The 18,832-nt window shown below is 39.2% G+C and overlaps 1 protein-coding gene and 1 long non-coding RNA gene across 3 annotated transcripts in view; one reads left to right on the top strand and one right to left on the bottom strand.

Moving 5' to 3' along the window:
- The first annotated feature begins 5,760 nt into the window (after positions 1-5,760).
- LOC135407512 (uncharacterized) lies at positions 5,761-17,654 on the top strand. The gene is made up of 4 exons (XR_010426904.1): positions 5,761-5,831; positions 7,074-7,172; positions 13,556-13,641; positions 17,112-17,654. It is a non-coding gene; the product is annotated as an uncharacterized LOC135407512 (long non-coding RNA).
- SLC27A6 (solute carrier family 27 member 6) overlaps positions 15,620-18,832 on the bottom strand; it is a 38,349-nt gene continuing 35,136 nt past the window's right edge. For both annotated transcript variants that reach the window (XM_064642601.1, XM_064642600.1), the window contains exon 10: positions 15,620-16,737. In XM_064642601.1, the coding sequence (XP_064498671.1) occupies positions 16,561-16,737 (177 nt within the window). In that variant the 3' untranslated portion in view covers positions 15,620-16,560. The remainder of the gene's footprint in view (positions 16,738-18,832) is intronic.

The following is an 18,832-nucleotide window of genomic DNA, read 5'->3' as shown; positions in this document are numbered from 1 at the left end:
TACTCACCCATATATTCTCCAGGCATTCACTGAAGCAGCATGAAGTGATTATTTCATACACTATCCAAGAAGCAAATGTGCAATGGTGCCTGCACATTACAGGAAAAACATGCAAGTTATACTGTGTCTGGGCAGAAATTACATATATTAAAGTTTTAAAAGGATTCAATCACAAGTCTAAAATGTACATGGATTCTGCCTTCTCTTACTGACAGGGAATTCAGTGTATTCATATGGAGTTTCCACCTTTCTGAAGGAGGTAGAGTCAAACTGATTGTATTCAGTCTAATGGAACACATCTTTGTGATTAAAGAGTCAAAACACAGGAGATCCTGTCTGGGTTCAATTTAAACACTTAATCCTGTTCTGCGTCTGACAGTATTGAGCTGGGAAAAAAAGAAATTTTCACCTCTAAAAATATACACTTAAGAGTATTTGGTGAATTATATACAACTCTATTCCACCTGCCAGCTATAAAAATATCCAGTAGACAGGGTTCAGGGCTTATTTTAATTTTTTGTCCATGCTTACTGTTCTGCTGATTTAATTTATTGTTACAGACAGTCATTAATGCTGCTACAGTAGAGGCATACAGGGTGAGCAATTTTATGGCCTAGTCATTAGCTGACTTGAATCTGTTCAGTTCTCAGAAAGAAAAGGTGACAAATTGAATACCCAGTGAATTCTATTTATTTTCTGTGACTTAACCTGGTTTCCACTTCTTCATTTATACTTTATTTTAATTGAGTGCAGTTCTAAAATTCAGTATACTTTGAAAACATAGCATGGATAGTGGTTTTGTTGATTAATAGTGCCTTTTAAATGGGCTTTCTTTTTCCATTATAGCAAGAGAGGTAGATCTGTATTAACAAAATAGGCCATAGCAAGTTCTTACCATTCTACCACTGCTGTCTACAGTGAATACATTTGAATACAAATTACCCAGTTATTATGCAGAATACATAACATATTTTAGTAAGTTGGCCAGATTCGGGTTTACTTAAAAAACAGAAAAAGTTTTTGCTAACAGGATGAGGTTTATGTAACGGCAAGGAATTGGCAAGGCAGTACTCACATTCATCCAAAATCTGGGGGAGAAGAGACTCTTCTACTGCATCTGGCCATGACTGCCCCTGTTGCCCCTCAGGTCAAGGAACAAGCAGGGGGATGGACCCAGACACACAGACTGGGGGCCTGTCCTCCCTCCCTCCCTTCCTGTACAAGGTCTCTCAGGCAGAGGAGCACAGTTGCCAGATCCCTGCACACACATGAAGGCAGAGGCCACCAGCTGCTTTTTTACCATGCTGCTCATCTCTCCTTACTGAGTGACACCTAATCCTAGCCTGTATCAGTGCCTTAACTCTGCTTGTGTCATGCTGTACCACCTGGGATCTTTTCACATTTCAGTTTCTCTTCCCCTGCAACTCCACAGTCAGTCTTTTCACAGGTAGTTTAATTTTTCTTCTGAAACCACTTAAGTCTTTTTGAGTAGCTGCCTGTTCTTGGATAGTACTGTCCCACAGAGGAAGATGCTTCTAATGCAAGCAGATCTCAGACTATTAATTTTTCCACCCCCAACTCTGGTCATCTTCAGTTTTCAAGGTATCAGCCTGAGACACAGACTTGGGAAGGGACACTTTCCAAGCACCACCAGCTGGATGTAAGTTGGATTCACTGACCTTTCATGTGTCTCTTAATCATAACAGCAGTGGCTGACCAGGCTGCCTTTAATTAAGTTGCAGAGTTATTGCGCTATCACAAAGATGAGATTCTAGCCCACCTACAAAATCCAGCATAGCGTTTTTTGCTTCACAGAAAGAAAAGAAAGCATGGTGCACTACACAGGAGAAATGTCAGATGATCTCCGTTACATTGACATAAAATATTTTAACTCAGTGTGAATAACACAAGTGAGTAAGAGCATTTGTAACACATCTCTTTGGTATTTTGCATTGCAAGTAATGTCTTTTATACAAGAAAGAAAAATATTGCTTCTACTAGAAATTCAGTGTTAACTGATCTTCAACCATGTCTTTTTTTAAGAAGCTGCCAACCTCATGCTTACAAGCTAAGCGTATGCTGAAGTCATGAAAAAGGGGATATAATCACAGCAAATACACCTCTTGGGTGGTTCGTACTATAAAGAAATTGATGGAAAACTACTCAAGTGTCGGAGATTTTAAGTGAAAGCCAAATTTCCTTATTCCAGGTCTGAAGCATTTATGTGTATATCGAAGTCTTGCTACCAACAAGTCTATTGGCATTCTGCTCAGACACAAGGCCCTGCCAGCCACACGGGACCTTCCCTTCCTGCAGCAGAACTGAACAAGGTCATCTGAAATCAACCTCTGGAAATCATTTGTTTGTTTGTTTTCAGCTGTTAAGGAGCACTTCCATCAAGAGCTAGGATCGATAAGGTGAGGGAGAGGGAAGCTTATGCAATGCCAACTGTAAGGAGAGAGTCACTGTGAGTTTTCAGAGCAAAAGTTGAAATTCAGAGCATTAAAATGTAAGCTTCTTGTAAGAAAAAAACAGTTCAGTATTCTAACTTTCAAATAAGGGTTTATCAGTTTATTAGTTCAAAGTTTCAGAAGGGTATTTCTGCCTGATTTATTTTACTTGTTTATTTCAGTCTGTCTTTGGACAGCCCATTATATGGTCATCTTTGTAGAATGAAACACAATGTCAAACTGAATCTACTAAAATTATACACTCTCCAAAGTACTCTGTTAAAAATTACAGTGCAGTCATGCATAGAGAGAGCTCTAGAGAAAAATATTTACTCCTCTGGTGATGCCTTCTCAGTGAGCAAAATGTGAATGGTGAGGCGTGTCCTGCAGTAAACAGATTTGTGTTTTGAAAGTCCAAAGTGCACAGATAGCTTTAAAATCGGAGAGAGCTGACAGATTTCTTAAAGGTCAAAATCCTCTTTGGCATCACCACTGCCTGGAATTTATGCATCTCCAATAGGAAGGAAGTCAAGGAAAAGGGAACAGCCATACTACTGTGCTTCATAAACCCCCATGCATAAAATATAAAACTGCCTTTTTATGCAGATTCATTGACTTTCTATTGTGTTTGTGTAACCCATTCCCCTGTGATATTTCAGAATTATTTTCATCTCATGTCCAAATTACTGCTTTTATTCCCTATGAGGGCATGTTGCAGATTACACTGTTAGAGCATTGCCACAGAAACCTTTGTTAGAGCTTGCACCTTGTCCTGCAAACCTGTATTTAAGCTTACCTTGTCGTAGCAGTGTATCCACATTATCAGGCAGTTCAGCACCAATAGCTTAGTTTTGCAGTCCCAGCTTTGCAGTTATACCTGAACTCTCTATTGACTTTAATATATCTGGCTAGATCTGCATTGTATTTTAAAACTACCCTTGACACTGGGCTTCCAGGCAGATTTACTTGCTGTCTGAGCTGCATACCTGAGGTGTTAGGTTTGCTTCTAATATCACCTGGCATGTTGCACCTTTATATACAATGGTACCTTGAAATAAAAAGCACATTACTGGGATGGATCTCTCATCATCCTCTGATTTTGGAGCTTGATAGGTGTTTTAAAGCTCCTCTGTTAATAATTCAATACCGTGTCATTCAGGCCGTATTTTAATATCCTAAATTCCTGTCACATATAACAGCACTTAAAATAGGATAATAAAATGTGACAGTGGTAAATCAACAATAAAATGTTGATTGGCCAGAGATCTAGGGATTTGTCAGGCAAGTCTAGGTTCCCCAAGTAATCAGGTTTTTCACACTTTGAACAAATTTTCTCCTGCACATGAGTGAGTGGCTGCCAGGTCAGATTCCTTGCCAGTTTTGTTTCCATCTCTACTCTTTTCATCATGCTTTGGCATTCTGTTTCTGTCCCCAACTATGGTGGCTTTTGCTATTGTGAACAACAGCTGTAATAAATGTATACATATGTGACTCTCCATCAGTACACTGTGGTAGCCTTTTCCACAGTGGAAGATATACATTGTACTCAGGGACATTTGGTAGAATGAGACTCTTCTTCCACAAATAGGAGTAGTTCAATTTATTGAATTCTATTGTCTTTTTAAGTGATGTGCACGGAATCACAAATGCTGTTCATTTTCCCAAACTATCACTGTTTTATTATATTAACACCTAATTGTAAACTGTATGACTTTTTTGTAATAACTGAAGCAGTAGTTTACATATACTGATAAAAAAAGGAGAGCACTTGATGCATTTTAATAGTCAGAACAATGAAACTATTCTTCAGCCATCAAAGATGAGTTGAAATTTTCTCTGTTGTCTCACTCTGAGAACAGAACCAAGCTTGCAATAACTGTCCTTTTTCTCTCTAGTTTTACATACTTCTTAGTCAGCTCCTTGAGGACATTAAATTCAACCAAATGGCATTTAAACTAAAAAAAAGCCTCAAGGAAAAGTAACTAATGGTATATTTCCTAATACACCTGTCTTTATGGGCTGCAAAACCTTCTGAGCTGCTTGTTTTGGAATTCTAGAAATAACTGAGTGTATGTGAAGGGTTTGCTGTGTAAAAGCAGGATATTCCACCAGGAAAATACTGCTCAGGCACTGGGGATGGCAGCAAGCTGGTCAGAGGCAACACATCGACCATCAGGGACACAGTGCTGCAGCAGACCAGAAAAGCAGAGCAGTTCAGGAACAGCCCCGTCTCTAACAGTGAGGCAGATCCAAGGCCAAGCCAAGAAAGCCAGGACAGCAGGTCAGGGTTAGAATCAAAGAATTGTAGAATGGCTTGTGTTGGAAAGGACCTTAAAGATCATCTATCTCCAGCCCCCCTGCCCTGGACACAGACACCTTTCACTAGACCAGATTGCTCAAAGCCCCATCCGACCTGGCCTTGAACACTGCCAAGGATGGGGTATCCACAGCTTCTCTGGCAACCTGCTCCAGTGCCTCACCACCCTCACAGTAAAGAATTTGTTCTATATCTAATGATATCTAATATCAAAGCTAATCCTACTTTCTTTTCAGTTTAAAGCCATCACCCCTTGTCCTGCCACTACATGCCCTTGTAAAAAATCCTTCTCCAGACTTCTTGTAGCCCCCCCTTGAAGTACTGGAAGGCCACAGTTAGGTCACCCTGAGGCTCTCCCTGCTCCAGGCTGAACAATCAGAATTCTCTCAGCTTTTTCTCATGGGAAAGGTGTTCCATCCCTCTAATCATCTTTGGTAACCCTCCTCTGGACTTGCTCCAGCAAGTTAATGTCCTTCCTATGCTGAGGGCCCCAGAGCTGGGTGCAGTGTTCCAGGTGGGGTCTCACCAGAGAAGAGGAGGAGGGCAGAATCACTCCCCTCACCCTGATGGCCACCTTCATTTTCTAGTTAACATACCTGTAGAAGCCCTTCCTGTTACTCTTTCATCCCTTGCCTGGTTTAGTTTGAGCTTTACCTTGGTATTCCTCACCTTCCCCACCCCATCCTACACAACCAAACATTATGCCAATACTCTTTCCAGGTCACCTGTCCTTATTCCTACTGTGCCTGTGCATTTGCTTTTTTCCCTTTAGTTTGACCAACAGTTCCTGACTCAGCCGTACCAGTCTCTTGCCTTCCTTGCCCAATTTCTTTCTTGGAATCATTTGTCAGGGCTCAATGATACCTGTAACATCACTCAAAGGCCTGAGGTTAGAAGCAGAAGCAGCACCCTGGCAAAGGCAGGAAGGGAGGGCCTTGAAAGGCAGCTTGCCTCTCTTCCCCTGCAGTTGGGTGCCAGACCCCCATGGAAGCTGAGTTTTGACAGGAGGTCTGTAACTGTGTAGCATGAAGCATGAAGCCTAGTTTTGGCAGATACATCATCAGGTGAACAAATTAGCCTTTAAAAATATGAACAGATTCCTGTCGTGGCTTCACCCCATCTGGCAACCAAGCACCACACGGCCACTCAGTCTCTCCCCCACCAGCGGGACCAGGGGGAGAATCAGAAGGGTAAAAGCCAGAAAACTCAGGGCTTGAGATAAAGACAGTTTAATAGGGAAAGCAAAAGTTGCACACAAGCAAAGGAAACCAAGGAATGAATTCACTGCTTCCCATGGGCAGGCAGGTGTTCAGCCATCGCCAGGAGAGCAGGGCCCCATTACATGTAATGGTGACTTGGGAAGGCAAACACCATCACTCCAAAAACCCCTCTCTTCCTCCTTCTTCCCCCCACTTTATATGCTGAGCATGATGTCCTATGGTCTGGGATATCACTTTGGCCAGTTTGGGTCACCTGTCCTGGCTCTGTTTCCTCCCAGCCTCCCATGCACCCCCAATTTCTTCCCCAGCATGGCAATATGAAAAGCAGAAAAGGCCTTGGCTCAGTGTAAGCCCTGCTCAGCAATAACGAAAACATCTCTGTATTATCATTTCAACCCTGTGTTCAGCACAAATCTAAAACACAGCCCCATATTAGGCACTGTGGAGGCAATTAATTCTACCCCACCCAAAACCCAATACAATTACTCAGAGCTAAACTCCATAGTGTTAATTTAAATGCAATCAAATTCTTACCCTCTCTGCTCCTTTCTCAGAGTGAATAGCTACCCAAATAAACAAGGTGCTTCTATCACATTTTGCCTACTCATTTTCTCTTCATATACTTTCCTCTTTGTCAGGCTCTGACCTATGCTGGAAAGTGCAGTTCCACTCTTATGAGGTGTATCAGCCAACTGTAAGACAGAGAAAAATGTTAGAGATTTTTAAAGAAATGTCTTCTGCCTGCTCTTTTACTGTCGGCATTTATCTCCATTCTGTCTATTTTTAAATCAGTCACCCCACTCCTCAGTGTCCCAGTTCTAAATATTTTATTTTGAGGATGTAATTTACTAACTCAAGAGCTCTTTCAAAAGCTTTTGAGCTTGATTACTATCATTTGGAACATCTGCCTGACAAACTTCTTCATTAGCAGAATGTGGGTTTCATTTCTCAGGGGATTCATGGGTTTATTTCCAGGAAACCTTAATCCATGAGTGATTTTGCATAAAATAATTATCCTTTGCCTTGGATAGGTAAAAAGGTAACTTTTTTTTCATTCATTTTTTTTAGTGGATTAATGGAACATAGAAGAAAGAAGAGGTCCAGAGTACAGCTAGCTATTTTTAACTAGCTTCTACTGTCAGAATCTTGAAGACATCAGAATGAATAGCCTCATCATCTCTCCAGGTCTGCCACCACCTGTGGAATTAATAGATTATATTCATACCAGCAAAGCTGAGTAGCAGTTGACCTGTTTTGCAAACAGATTCATAAATGTGTCTGAGACCTTTAGTAGTTACAAGACTGTTTCTGGAATCTGGCTTTATTGCTGCAACATCCAAGTAAAAGCAATAGATGACAAAAAGTGAAGAATAAAGAAGTACTTTTTCTTTTGCTTAAAGATCTTTGTCTTTGGGGGGATTCCTACCACTAGTAATAGGGTTTCTGTTACTGTTTGTTCCATGATGGACTGTAAAATAAGTATTTGTTGAAAGTTAGGGCTAAAAAAGTCATGAATTTGGATGGGATCTTATTAACAAAGAGCAATGCAATGGAATATGCAGGGATAATGTTATCCCCCATGTGTGTTTTAGTGGGTTCAACTGAACGGCATTCTGAGTGTCACTAAGAGTTTCAATAGCTGAAATCCTTTCCATATTTCTGTATAACCTTTGAGGGTTAGTTCAAATGACTACATGTTTTATTTGAGGTTTAGAAAAGGAAAGGGAAAGCAGAACTCCAGGGCCAAATGCAAGATTATGGCTTTAAGCTGTATTTGTTGCCAGGTGTGATGCCCTATCCTCTGCAAGAATTTGCAGTAAGAACCTCTGTGATGACCAGCAGCTTCCAGATGTGTTGGACTAGCAGTTGTAGTACAAATTCTAATTGTTCAAAAAATTTGTAGTAGGATTTTGAAAAGCTGCAGTTTTGGAAACTGGACATAAATTTTTCAAATAACTTCTTCTGGGTGACTCTAATCTTAATGTCACAGCAAATACCTCATTCTCTTGCATCTAAGTAGAGTTATTTTTATAACAGAAGGTCAACCAAATGAGTCATACGTTTTTGTTTTAATATTTTATTGCATGCAACAGGCCTTTTATTAAATGCAACAATACTGTCTAGTGTATTGCTTGAGTTGATTTCACTGCACAGTTTTAGGGTCCTGCTGACTCCTCTACTGAGAATGTGTAACAATTTTATTTTTTAAACAGGTGCAGGATGGTGATGACAGAAATCAAGATACTGTGATTTATGGGATGCAGGCAGAATGATTTCCATTTAAATGCTGAATAGGCCTAAATATACAGGTTCTGAATGTAGTTCTGGGAATTTCCTACAGAACATGTACACTGCAGCTAACATGAGGGTAATTGCCACACCTGACTGTGTAAATGAAAAGCTACTGGTAGTTCCCTGACAGTCCTGAAAACTTTTTTCTCTAGAAACAGGCTTTAGAGAGTCCTTTTCTGACACCAGTCTTCATATAACAAAGCAAGGCAGAGATTATCTTAACTAGGTGACATGTTGTCTAAGAACTTTTTCTGAACATCACGTAGAGAGGTTCAAAAAAAATACAGACTATAGGATCAACATTTTAGTTAGGGAGTGTTTAATGTTATGAGCTAGCTGAACAAAGTGAGTGATCTCAAAAATATTTGACAAAAAGCCTTCTTGTATGCCACGTTTCTCTGAAGAAATTCAGTTTTAATATAGCAAAAGAGGAAGCCAAAAGGTCTTTTAAAATAATCTGTGCATCGAGGCAAAACTTACTACCTCCAGCTAGTTCAGAACATGCCTAAAAAATGGCACAGGGACTCCTCATTGTAGCAGAGATATGCCAAAAACAGACTAAGACAATGGTGTGTCATACTTAATATTGTTTTGATCTGCGAATTTCCCAACAAAACCAGTTTGTTAATGGCAGATTACAGGCATTTAGGTAGATGTAAGCTTCTTTTCACAAAAAATTGGATTTTTGTGGCCAGCAAAGTGGAAATGGAGTTACAATTTCTGTAGTCCAGAAGAGGTTTTCCTGATCTTATGACAGAATATGGCTTTGTTGCCACAGTGATATATGACCAATTACAGAGCTTTCACATGTCATCAAAAAGTAATTTCCTCTCTTTAATTTATTATTCTAATGAAATGCTTGGATAGAAACTGAGCTGAATACGTATGGCTACTTTTTCATGGCCATCTGTAGAATTGCAAGGTTTGCAAAAAAAAAAATTGGTTTTATGTCATTCTAGGTGAAAGCTCAGATATCTCTTTGCTCCCAGCAAATGAGAATTAGATGCCTACGTGCTGGCAGGAGATGGGTCTAAGACATAATCCTCTTCTCACTGCTCCCTGCTAGTCAATTTAGGCAGTTCTTGCTCTTTGAGCTGGCTTTTGTGGCTCTTACTCTCAGGCATATAACTCTCCCGCTCACATTTTTTTAAGACTCAGTCATCCAGCATTCTGTCTGTGAATTTCACTAAGCATTTGAGCTCTTGAGCTGGGCACTGAAACAGTGCCTGCAGCAACTGCATTTCCTTCAGCTACTCAGCTGCAAAATGAGCAACATTGCTCCTGAGGCATGATGGCTTCAAATGAACCAGGAACTTGGATCTCTCTTGTTTAGTATCACAGAACTGTAGAATGATTTGCACTGGAAGGGACCTTAAAGACCATCTACTTCCACTTCCCCTTCCGTTGGCACGTGCACCTTCTACTATCCCAGGCTGCTCAGAGCTCCATGCAACCTGGCCTTGAACACTTCCAGGGGTAGGGCATCCACAGCTTCTCTGGGCAACCTGTTCCAGTGACTCACCACTCTCATAATAAAGCATTTCTTCCTAATATCTGATATAAATTTATCCTCCTCCAGTTTAAAGCCATTGTCCCTTGCCCTACCGCTCCATGCCCTTGTAAAAAATCCTCTCCAACTTTCTTGTAGCCCCATTCAGATGCTGGAAGGCTTCTGTAGGATCTCCTCAGAGCCTTTTCTTCTCCAAACTAAAATATATATATGTGAAGAGATATATATATATATGTGCTTAAAACAATAAAAAACATGGTAACGGTAGAAGCTTATAAGTGGAAGGGCTCTGAGTATTAGGACTTCAGAATGTGCCATACGTTTGGAATTTTAATCCAGACTTTTCCAAAATGATAGTCTCTTAGCCTTTTAGACATTTACCACCAATTTGGGTTTTCTTGGCAACTTTATTTTTAATAATTTAGAAAAAATATCAGAACTTTGCACCAAAAAATGCAACAGATGGAGATATTTAAAAGGTGTCTTTTTCAGCCCCTCACGTGATGTTCATTTAAGTAGAACCACAATAGAATTGTCCTCTAGAAGTATTGAATTTCATTGTCGTTTCAGTGAAGTGGAAGACAAACTATGGCTCCTGCATGCTGTTTTTTAGAAGCTGACAAGTAAATAAATACCTTTTATTTTGACATTTGGATGAATGACACCATTAGCTCTTCTGCACCCACTCAAGATGATAGCTGGTAGGTTTCCTTGACAAAAAAGTTAAATGTCAGAAGACAATCTTGATGTTCGTGTCAGTTTTGCTGCCCGTGACTATTTTTCTACTGAGAAGTCTTTTAGTTCTGATGTAACTAGAGCAAGATCTGAGAGTAGCATCCTATGCCTACATACCTTTAGGACAAGAAGCTGTTAGAATGAGCTAATGCTTAGGCATTCCTCCCCAGAGATCTATCTTCAAGTTCATGCTTTTCCATACTAATAAAAACGAATCCTCATACATGGGGAATACATTCCAGCACAAACTAATTCCTCTTCACAGTTTGCTCATGACCTATGACTGGTATGGCACACGTGTTTCTGCCTAAGCTGCAAAGGTGAAAAAAACAAGTCTGATAACAAAACAAAACAAAACAAAACCAGGAGTAGTAGTGATTGAGTCTCTTACTGTTAAAGTGCAGTCCACTCAGTGGAGATAATTATTAGCATATAATAGAAGGTACATGTGTTAATATGTTGTTAGAAAAGTGTCGTGAGCTGCCTAGTAGAAATTAGTTATTAAAAAAAAAAAGGTTTGGAAATACCTGGGTACTGCACAAGTATTTAATGATCTCATAGTTAGCTATATCTTAGTAAATTCTGTTGATGTTCAATTTTTTTTTTTTTAAATTACTGTAACTATGTTCTGCATTTGGAGAAAAAAGTAATTTGCCAGATTTTTGAAGACAGCTACCTGGTAATGCCTGCATGCTTAACTTCTTTGCTTTCACTGACACCATGAACTTAACAAGTCCAATGTTGTTTTAAACCCCCTTGAGCAAATTTTCACATATCAAGTATAAAACTTAAGTCACTACTAATTATTGGGTTCAACAGAGTTCCAATGTGACATGACTAGTTTCAGCATTAGCAACTTCCCAACTTACTGTTACGAATTTAAAAAAAAAAATCGGGGATGCAAGTATATTCTTTTATTAGCATGGAGAAAAGAATGAACATGAAAGGCAGAAAACATAGAAAATTGAATGGAAATTGTGCTAACCACTGCAATGTATTTCTTCTTGAATCACAGCTAACATTTGTCATTACTCACAAAGCTGTCAGGTAGTTTCTCTGTTACCCATCATCCTGTTGCCACATATTTTGGCCTCATGTAATTAAGAATGATGCACAAATACCCTGCAAAAACAGATTAGAAATTAATTCTGTCAGACAAATAACCGTACCCTGAAATGAGTTGTCTGGTTTTGGATCAAATCAGCTCTTTTAGACAGTATTTTAAAATCAAATATGTGCCCTTCCATACTATAAGCACTGTAAAAGACCGACAGTTCTGTTCATCTGTACTCAGTAGGCTGAACTGAATGAGCAAGACTCTTTTCGTATTGGAAGTCCCATCAAGGCATTCACTCCTTTCTTGCACATTTGAAGCACTCCTTTGTGCTTCAAATAATTAAATACTCATTACTCAATTTGCTATAATGTGAGGTTTAGGTTTGGGTTGGTTTTTTTGTTTGGTTGGGGTTTTTTTATTTGTTTGGTTGGTTGGTTTTTAAGTGGACTGAGCCATTTACTTGAGTTCTAAATCCAAAACTACCACAAAAAGCATCTTACCAAACTTGGCCAGTTCCATACTAACAACACTGTCCATACATACTTGAGAGAAACATTATTTTTGTCAACATAGCAGTATCAGTTACTTGAAGGAGCCACAGTAATGAATGGTTTTGTGCCAGTCTAAGTACTGGTTTTATTTGTCAGTAAGGATTAATCTTGTGTATGGTCCAGCTGACATAATGCATAACCTCATGATGCCAGACCAGCTTCAGATGGAAATAGTTCAGTGTATCTCCTTCTGCAAGGCAGCAACAAAGCCTGATTCATTGTATTGCAAAAGCAATTCCTGCCTGTTTGATTTGAGCTGTGCTTATTGCAGTCTTTAGAGAAACTCAATTAAGTCCATTTTGGTAAAAGGTTCTCAGACTTGTAGATTTGTTAGTGACACAGGAATTTAATTTCACTCTGATATGATCTAGTTTGCTTAGAACTAGCATTGCATGATCATATAATCCCTTTGTCTAATTGAGAGTACAATGTGTAAGGTATTATGTCCTGAATATCAGGACACAAGCAGATGATCTTCTGATGTTACCCATATGGCCAAATTAATTGCCAGATCATGCTGTCAGGTATTGACAGTACTGCTAATAATACATATCACACTAAAATTACTCTTAAAATTACTACTATTCACGTGCAACTTTGTTTGGCAGTCTGCTGAATCTTTGCATGTAATGTTTTTGGCAGCAAATACTAAACAGAAAGACTTTATTTGCTTGAGATTAGTCTTGACCTAATGAATAAGTTTCATAAATGCTGGTACATGTCTTATTATTTCTGCTCTAAAGATGCATATCAAATTACTAGTTGAACTGTTAGCTGGGGACAGGGGGACAGGCTGCTGAAAAATAAACCATCACTTTTTTTTTTTAAAGAACTTCTTTTTTGTCTTTCCTCCCATAGCCCTCCAGTATTTTTAATTTTAAAAATGCAGGTAAAACTTCTCCTCCTCACTTTAACTCCTTTTTCTCCAAAAAAAAGAAAAAAAAAAAGCAAAAGCAACAGTAAAAGATGTTTTCTGTACTTCATCTGCAGGGAATTTGTAGGTCAATTGAAATACATTCTTTACAGTGGCTGTCACAGCTATGGGAATTCTCTTGAAAAGCCCTATCTGTCCAAGTTGGGTGAGGAGAACAAAATTCACGCCTGTGATCTGCTTAGGAACTTTTTGGGTTTTTGGGGGGATCCTGAAAAAGATTTATGAAAGCTAATCCAGACCATAACTGTACTGGCTGTATCAGATTAAGTGGGACAAGAGAGTGGATGTGTGTTCACCCTCTCAGAATTTCACCTTCCCTAAGTGTTAACTTCAATCTCTTCTTTTTTTCTTTTTTGTTTTTTTTTGATAAATATTTCTTTCACCATTGACCCTCCTTAGACGCAGAGGAAAACTTCAAGATATATACACTAAATAGCAAAAGTAATTACCTTAATTTATTTTAGTCTTTCTCTCTCTTCTTTAGTACAGGAGGTTGGCACTGCAGCTCTCCATCCACACCCCAGCCGCCCCTCATCCACTTCTTTATCCCTACTGCATGAAATTAAAGTTCCCAGGTAACTACTGGAGCATAATTTTGCAGCAACACTAAAGCCCTCAGACCTCAGCCATCCAGATATTGATCTGGGTGTGAGGGTGGGAAACAAACAGGTTAGTCTAAATATCTTCTCATTCTGAAAGGAAGACCCTTTGTGGTGTTTGACATGAACATCATTATTATTCAGCCTAACTACACTGCTGGTTCAACAATTTACATATCCATGGGAGAGAAGGCATTTTGCTGCAACATGCTTCAGTGCATCTGCTGGCACCTAACCTACTGGCTAAAAGAAATAAAACTGCTGGATTGAACATAATATACAGTTTTCCCCTTAGGAAATACAGAGTTCTGTAGATTTTCCGTTTATTATTTTCTTGACATTATAAGCATCCATTTAATGTGGATGGGACAAAACTATTTTACTAGCCTTTGATAACAGGCAGGTTGCCCAGGCTGTCTTGGTTGCACAAAGGAAAACAGGAGAGTAGCTGGAATTCTGTATTTCACTAGTGGTCCCAGCTGAGAAACAAATACCTGTAGGCTGCCCAACCCAGCTAGGTTAGTAGAGTCCCATTGCTGCTGAAAATGTGCTCCAGAGCTCAGAAACATCTACTGAACCAGTACTGGACAGAGCATGAAAGTTAGCATGCATATGCTGGTCTTTGATGTTTCTCTGACCCAACTACTCTTCACAAAAACAATCTTAGATACTTTACAAAACAAGTGACCAAATGGTGACATTCATGCACAGGTTTTTGCTTCTTTTCTTTTTTTCTTTTTTTTTTTTTTCTTCCTTTATGGGAGAGGGTTTTCTTCTTTTTTTTTTTTTCACTTTTTTTCCCCTCCCATTTCTGTTGCATTTAAGTGGTAGAACCTTTTCACTAGTCATATATGCTATCAAATATTGCAGAGCAAAATAAATTTTAGAAGTGCTAAATATGACACCAAAGCTAAGTATTTGATTTCATTATATTCTTTTATATTCTATTACAAGATTAAATGTGCTACTGTGGATCTCAAGGTACCGTTTTTTGGGGGCAAATATTTAAAAAAAACCCAAACAATTATTTTCCATAGAAAGAATGTAAAGTTTACTGTTGCAACAAAAGAAAAGGGATCCTGAATTATATTCAGCACACACTCATGTAAAAGATACAAAAGCTGTGATTTCAACAATCAACACTTTACTAAAGATTGCAGGCTAACTTGGAAAGTTGTGTTTAACTTTGTAGTAAATAGCTCATTCTTAAATTTGCAGCTGACTAGGAAAGTGCCTCTGCAGAACAGAGCAACAATACTCCCATCTGTTTGAACAAGCACACCCCACCACAGCTTTCTGCCTTAGACAGCCATGGGCACTGCCTAAAGAAACAGACAAAGTGGGACTGCTCGGGCAGTGCTGGGCCATAGTGACCCCCACCATCCTTATGCAGCAGTTCTCTCCAGCCCCCATTATGAACTTCTTATTAACATCTACCATAAAGTTGGTGTAAGTACTGTAAGGTCTCACTGCTTTGTAAATTGCCAAATTGTAAACTTGCTTATTTATACTGGCAGTCTCATAAAGAACATATATTAAAAAATATAAGGAAGCTTATATGTTATATATACTTTTTACTGCAACCTTGGTTTGGGTTTTTAAGGAGGATCAGTGAAAGTGATAATCAGAGATTCGAGAGTTGGCCCAGGTTCTAGTGTCTTGTTAGGTGTAAAAATTAGGAAGACACAAGAAAATATAGTTATTTTTAAAATGTCTTACATCCTACTCTTTTATGAGAACCTATGGTTTCATACCACTGTTATGACAGAAGAGAGAAATATGGTGCCCCGTGTTGAAGAAAGTCACCCTTTCAGTATTCTCTGATATTGCTTCTGGCTGATTCCAAGATCATCACGATCCATTAGAACATGACACTGAGCACACAGTGTATCAAGAGAGGCTAGAAAACAGACTTTATGCAATCAGACTTAAATCAAACTGAGACCGTAGGGTATTTGTTTTAAATTATCTTATATTTTATTGTAAAAGTCATAAAAAGCAATTATTAGGACACACAATTTAGAATTTTAATTTTTCTACTATATTTTATATTTATTAAATAATGATCTATAACAGTCATTAATAAGAGTAAGGAAGCTATTTCTTAGTCAGTATGCATGACAAAGTCCTGCAATAATTCTTTTTACGCTATATGAACAATTTTCCCCATTAAGTAGGCAGATTTTCTCTGCCTATTGTTCATCTGCTGATAAACATTTTGCAAAAGTTTGCTTTGTCTTCAGAATTTGACAGTCCAAACAGCCAGTTTAACAAATAAAAGAGGGTGGATTATGACAAAAAAAAACCAAACAAAACCTCAGCAGTGATGTTAGTATTTGGCTTTGTTTGGAGAGCTTTCTTCTGCTTCAGTTTCTTTCATCTTATGTTCCATCAGAAAAGTCTCTGCAGAAGAGTTGTTTTTTTCTTCCAGCCACTGTAGAATCTTTACTTCTTGAAATACATATTGAGAAGTACATATAAAATATAAACTGCATAAAAAAAGATGTTACTCGCGTATTTTTTTCTTTTTAGACACAATGTGTGACACAATATCTTTATACATTGAATATTTTTTTACCATTTTTTATCATTCATGTTCATTTAATACTAAGAAAAAGTATCAGATTCAGCATTTATATTCCAAAGTTAAGATAAAATAGATTTCAATCATGTTTTACAGGTTATTTACTTAGAAATTTGTCTCAAGAGGTAAAAAGTGATCAATAAAAATAATGATAAAGTAAGTAAAGATATAAGACATATCTGAATGTAAATACCAAATATATAAAACATTATTCTGGAGATAACTACGTATAAATACTGGTAATTACTTTTATTGTTTTCTCATACAATAGGTCCTATAGACTGATCCTGAAGAGCCTATTATTTGGTTAATTAAAGCTTCATTTTCCCAGATAAGATCATCTCATGTACTTCCTTGGTTAACGAGACATATGCTTTCTTAGAATTATCTAAAAAATAAAGAGGATCAGTAATTGCAGATGGATTAAAACCTTCATCCACAAGGCGAAATTTTTGTTGTTTGAATGTTCCAGTCATTTCCATTTTTTCCTGTAGAAGTGAGAAAGATACATTATTCAGAAGGGAAGCTTCTTCTCTTTTGCTCACATTCACATGTGCTTTTCAAAATCTTACTTGATATAAGATCAATACTGTTTATTCTCATTGTGCTGGAAATCTAGAACTTGTGTTCTCCTTCACCGTGCACATTATAAAATGTGTTAAACTACACATCATAAAGAACGTGTGAGTAAAAACCATCACTATCAAGAGCTCTTTAATGATAAAACTCAGGAAATTCTCTATATAATCATTTGTTGTCACCTTAAAAGAGGGGTTGAAAGAGTCACATACTAAATTAGCCGTACTTATATTCAGCAAGTCCAAAGGAAGACAGACCTTGACCATATGTTTTGTGTTTTCAGGCTGCTGCACTGCCACAGTGTACCTTGGAAAAGTAGTGGGGGGCACCTCTAGTGAGACTCTCTTCTCTATTCTCCCTACCTCTACTCAGCCCAGCTTTATGACCTCTCTTCATCATCTTCTGGAGGTCTCCTGGGAGGCCAATCAGCTGACTAGGGGCCAGAACCCAGCCCATCCACGAGGGATTTAAACGGCTGCTGGGAGCACACCAGGGATCAGTGTTGGGCCCAGTCCTGTTTAATATCTTTATTGATGATCTGGATGAGGGGATTGAGTCCATCATCAGCAAATTTGCAGATGACACCAAGCTGGGGAGGAGTGTCAATGAGCTGGAAGGCCAGAGGGCTCTGCAGAGAGACCTGGACAGGCTGGATCCATGGGCTGATTCCAGTGGGATGAGGTTCAACCAGGCCAAGTGCCGGGTCCTGCACTTTGGCCACAACAACCCCCTGCAGCCCCACGGGATGGGACAGAGTGGCTGGAAAGCAGCCAGGCAGGAAGGGACCTGGGAGTGGGGATGGACAGGGAGCTGAACAGGAGCCAGAGTGTGCCCAGGTGGACAAGAGGGCCAATGGATCCTGGCCTGGATCAGGAACGGTGTGGCCAACAGGAGGAGGGAAGTGATTCTTGCCCTGTACTGAGTGCTGGTGAGGCCACCCCTGGAGTGCTGTGTCCAGTTCTGGGCCCCTCAGTTCAGGAAGGACATGGAGGGGCTGGAGCAGGTCCAGAGGAGAGCAACAAGGCTGGGGAAGGGTCTGGAGCACAAGTGCTGTGAGGAGAGGCTGTGCTGGGGTTGTTTATCCTGGAGAAGAGGAGGCTCAGGGGAGACCTCATCACTCTCTGCAACTCCCTGACAGGAGGGGGGAGCCAGGTGGGAGTTGGTCTCTTTTCCCAGGAACCAGCAGTAGGACAAGAGGACATGGTCTTAAGCTCTGCCAGGGGACGTTTAAGTTGGATATTAGGAAGAAATTCTTTCCAGAGAGGGTAATCAGACATTGGAATGGGCTGCCCAGGGAAGTGGTGGATTCTCCATCCCTGGAGGTTTTTAAGCTGAGCCTGGATGTGGCATCAGTGCCATGGGCTGGGAACCACAGCGGGGTTGGACCAAGGGTTGGACTTGATGATCTCGGAGGTCCCTTCCAACCCAGCTAATTCTGTGATTCTGTGATTCTCTTCTGTCTTTATATTTATATACATACATACATACATATATATGTAAATATAATATGTATATATATATATTATATATGCAAGCAATCTCTGAAAAAGAAAAATTAAGTATGATGTCCAACAAAAATGTCAAAGAGCTGCTGTATCTACTCCAGGTATACCTTCAGATTGTATGTACCTGCTCTGGTTGGTCTAAGAAACGTTCTGACATCTTCTAAAGTATGATTATATGTCAGATCAAGCTTAATACATTTTTAATTTCTTCCCTTGAAGTTTCACCCACTACCTTTTTTCTCTATTAATAACAGCTTTACCAACAGCAATTCATCTGTAATGTAGGCATTTAAATTTTAGTTGAAATTCCAGGTACTTGATATCAATGCTACATCCAAGATTCAGATTCCTTCTGTCCAGCATAAAGGCTTTTTTGTGCATCTATACAGGAGTAAATCTAGACTAGGTTATCATAATTGCATAAACTGACTACTGCAACATTCTCAAGTCTAATCTTGCTCGTTCATATCAGAATGCTGCTGCAAAAGATATCTTCCTG

The sequence above is a fragment of the Pseudopipra pipra genome, chromosome Z (genome assembly GCF_036250125.1).
Source record: "Pseudopipra pipra isolate bDixPip1 chromosome Z, bDixPip1.hap1, whole genome shotgun sequence".
Taxonomy (NCBI): Eukaryota; Metazoa; Chordata; class Aves; order Passeriformes; family Pipridae; genus Pseudopipra; species Pseudopipra pipra.
The sequence above is the reverse complement of the archived record's forward strand: the minus strand, read 5'-3'. Positions and strand labels throughout refer to the sequence as shown.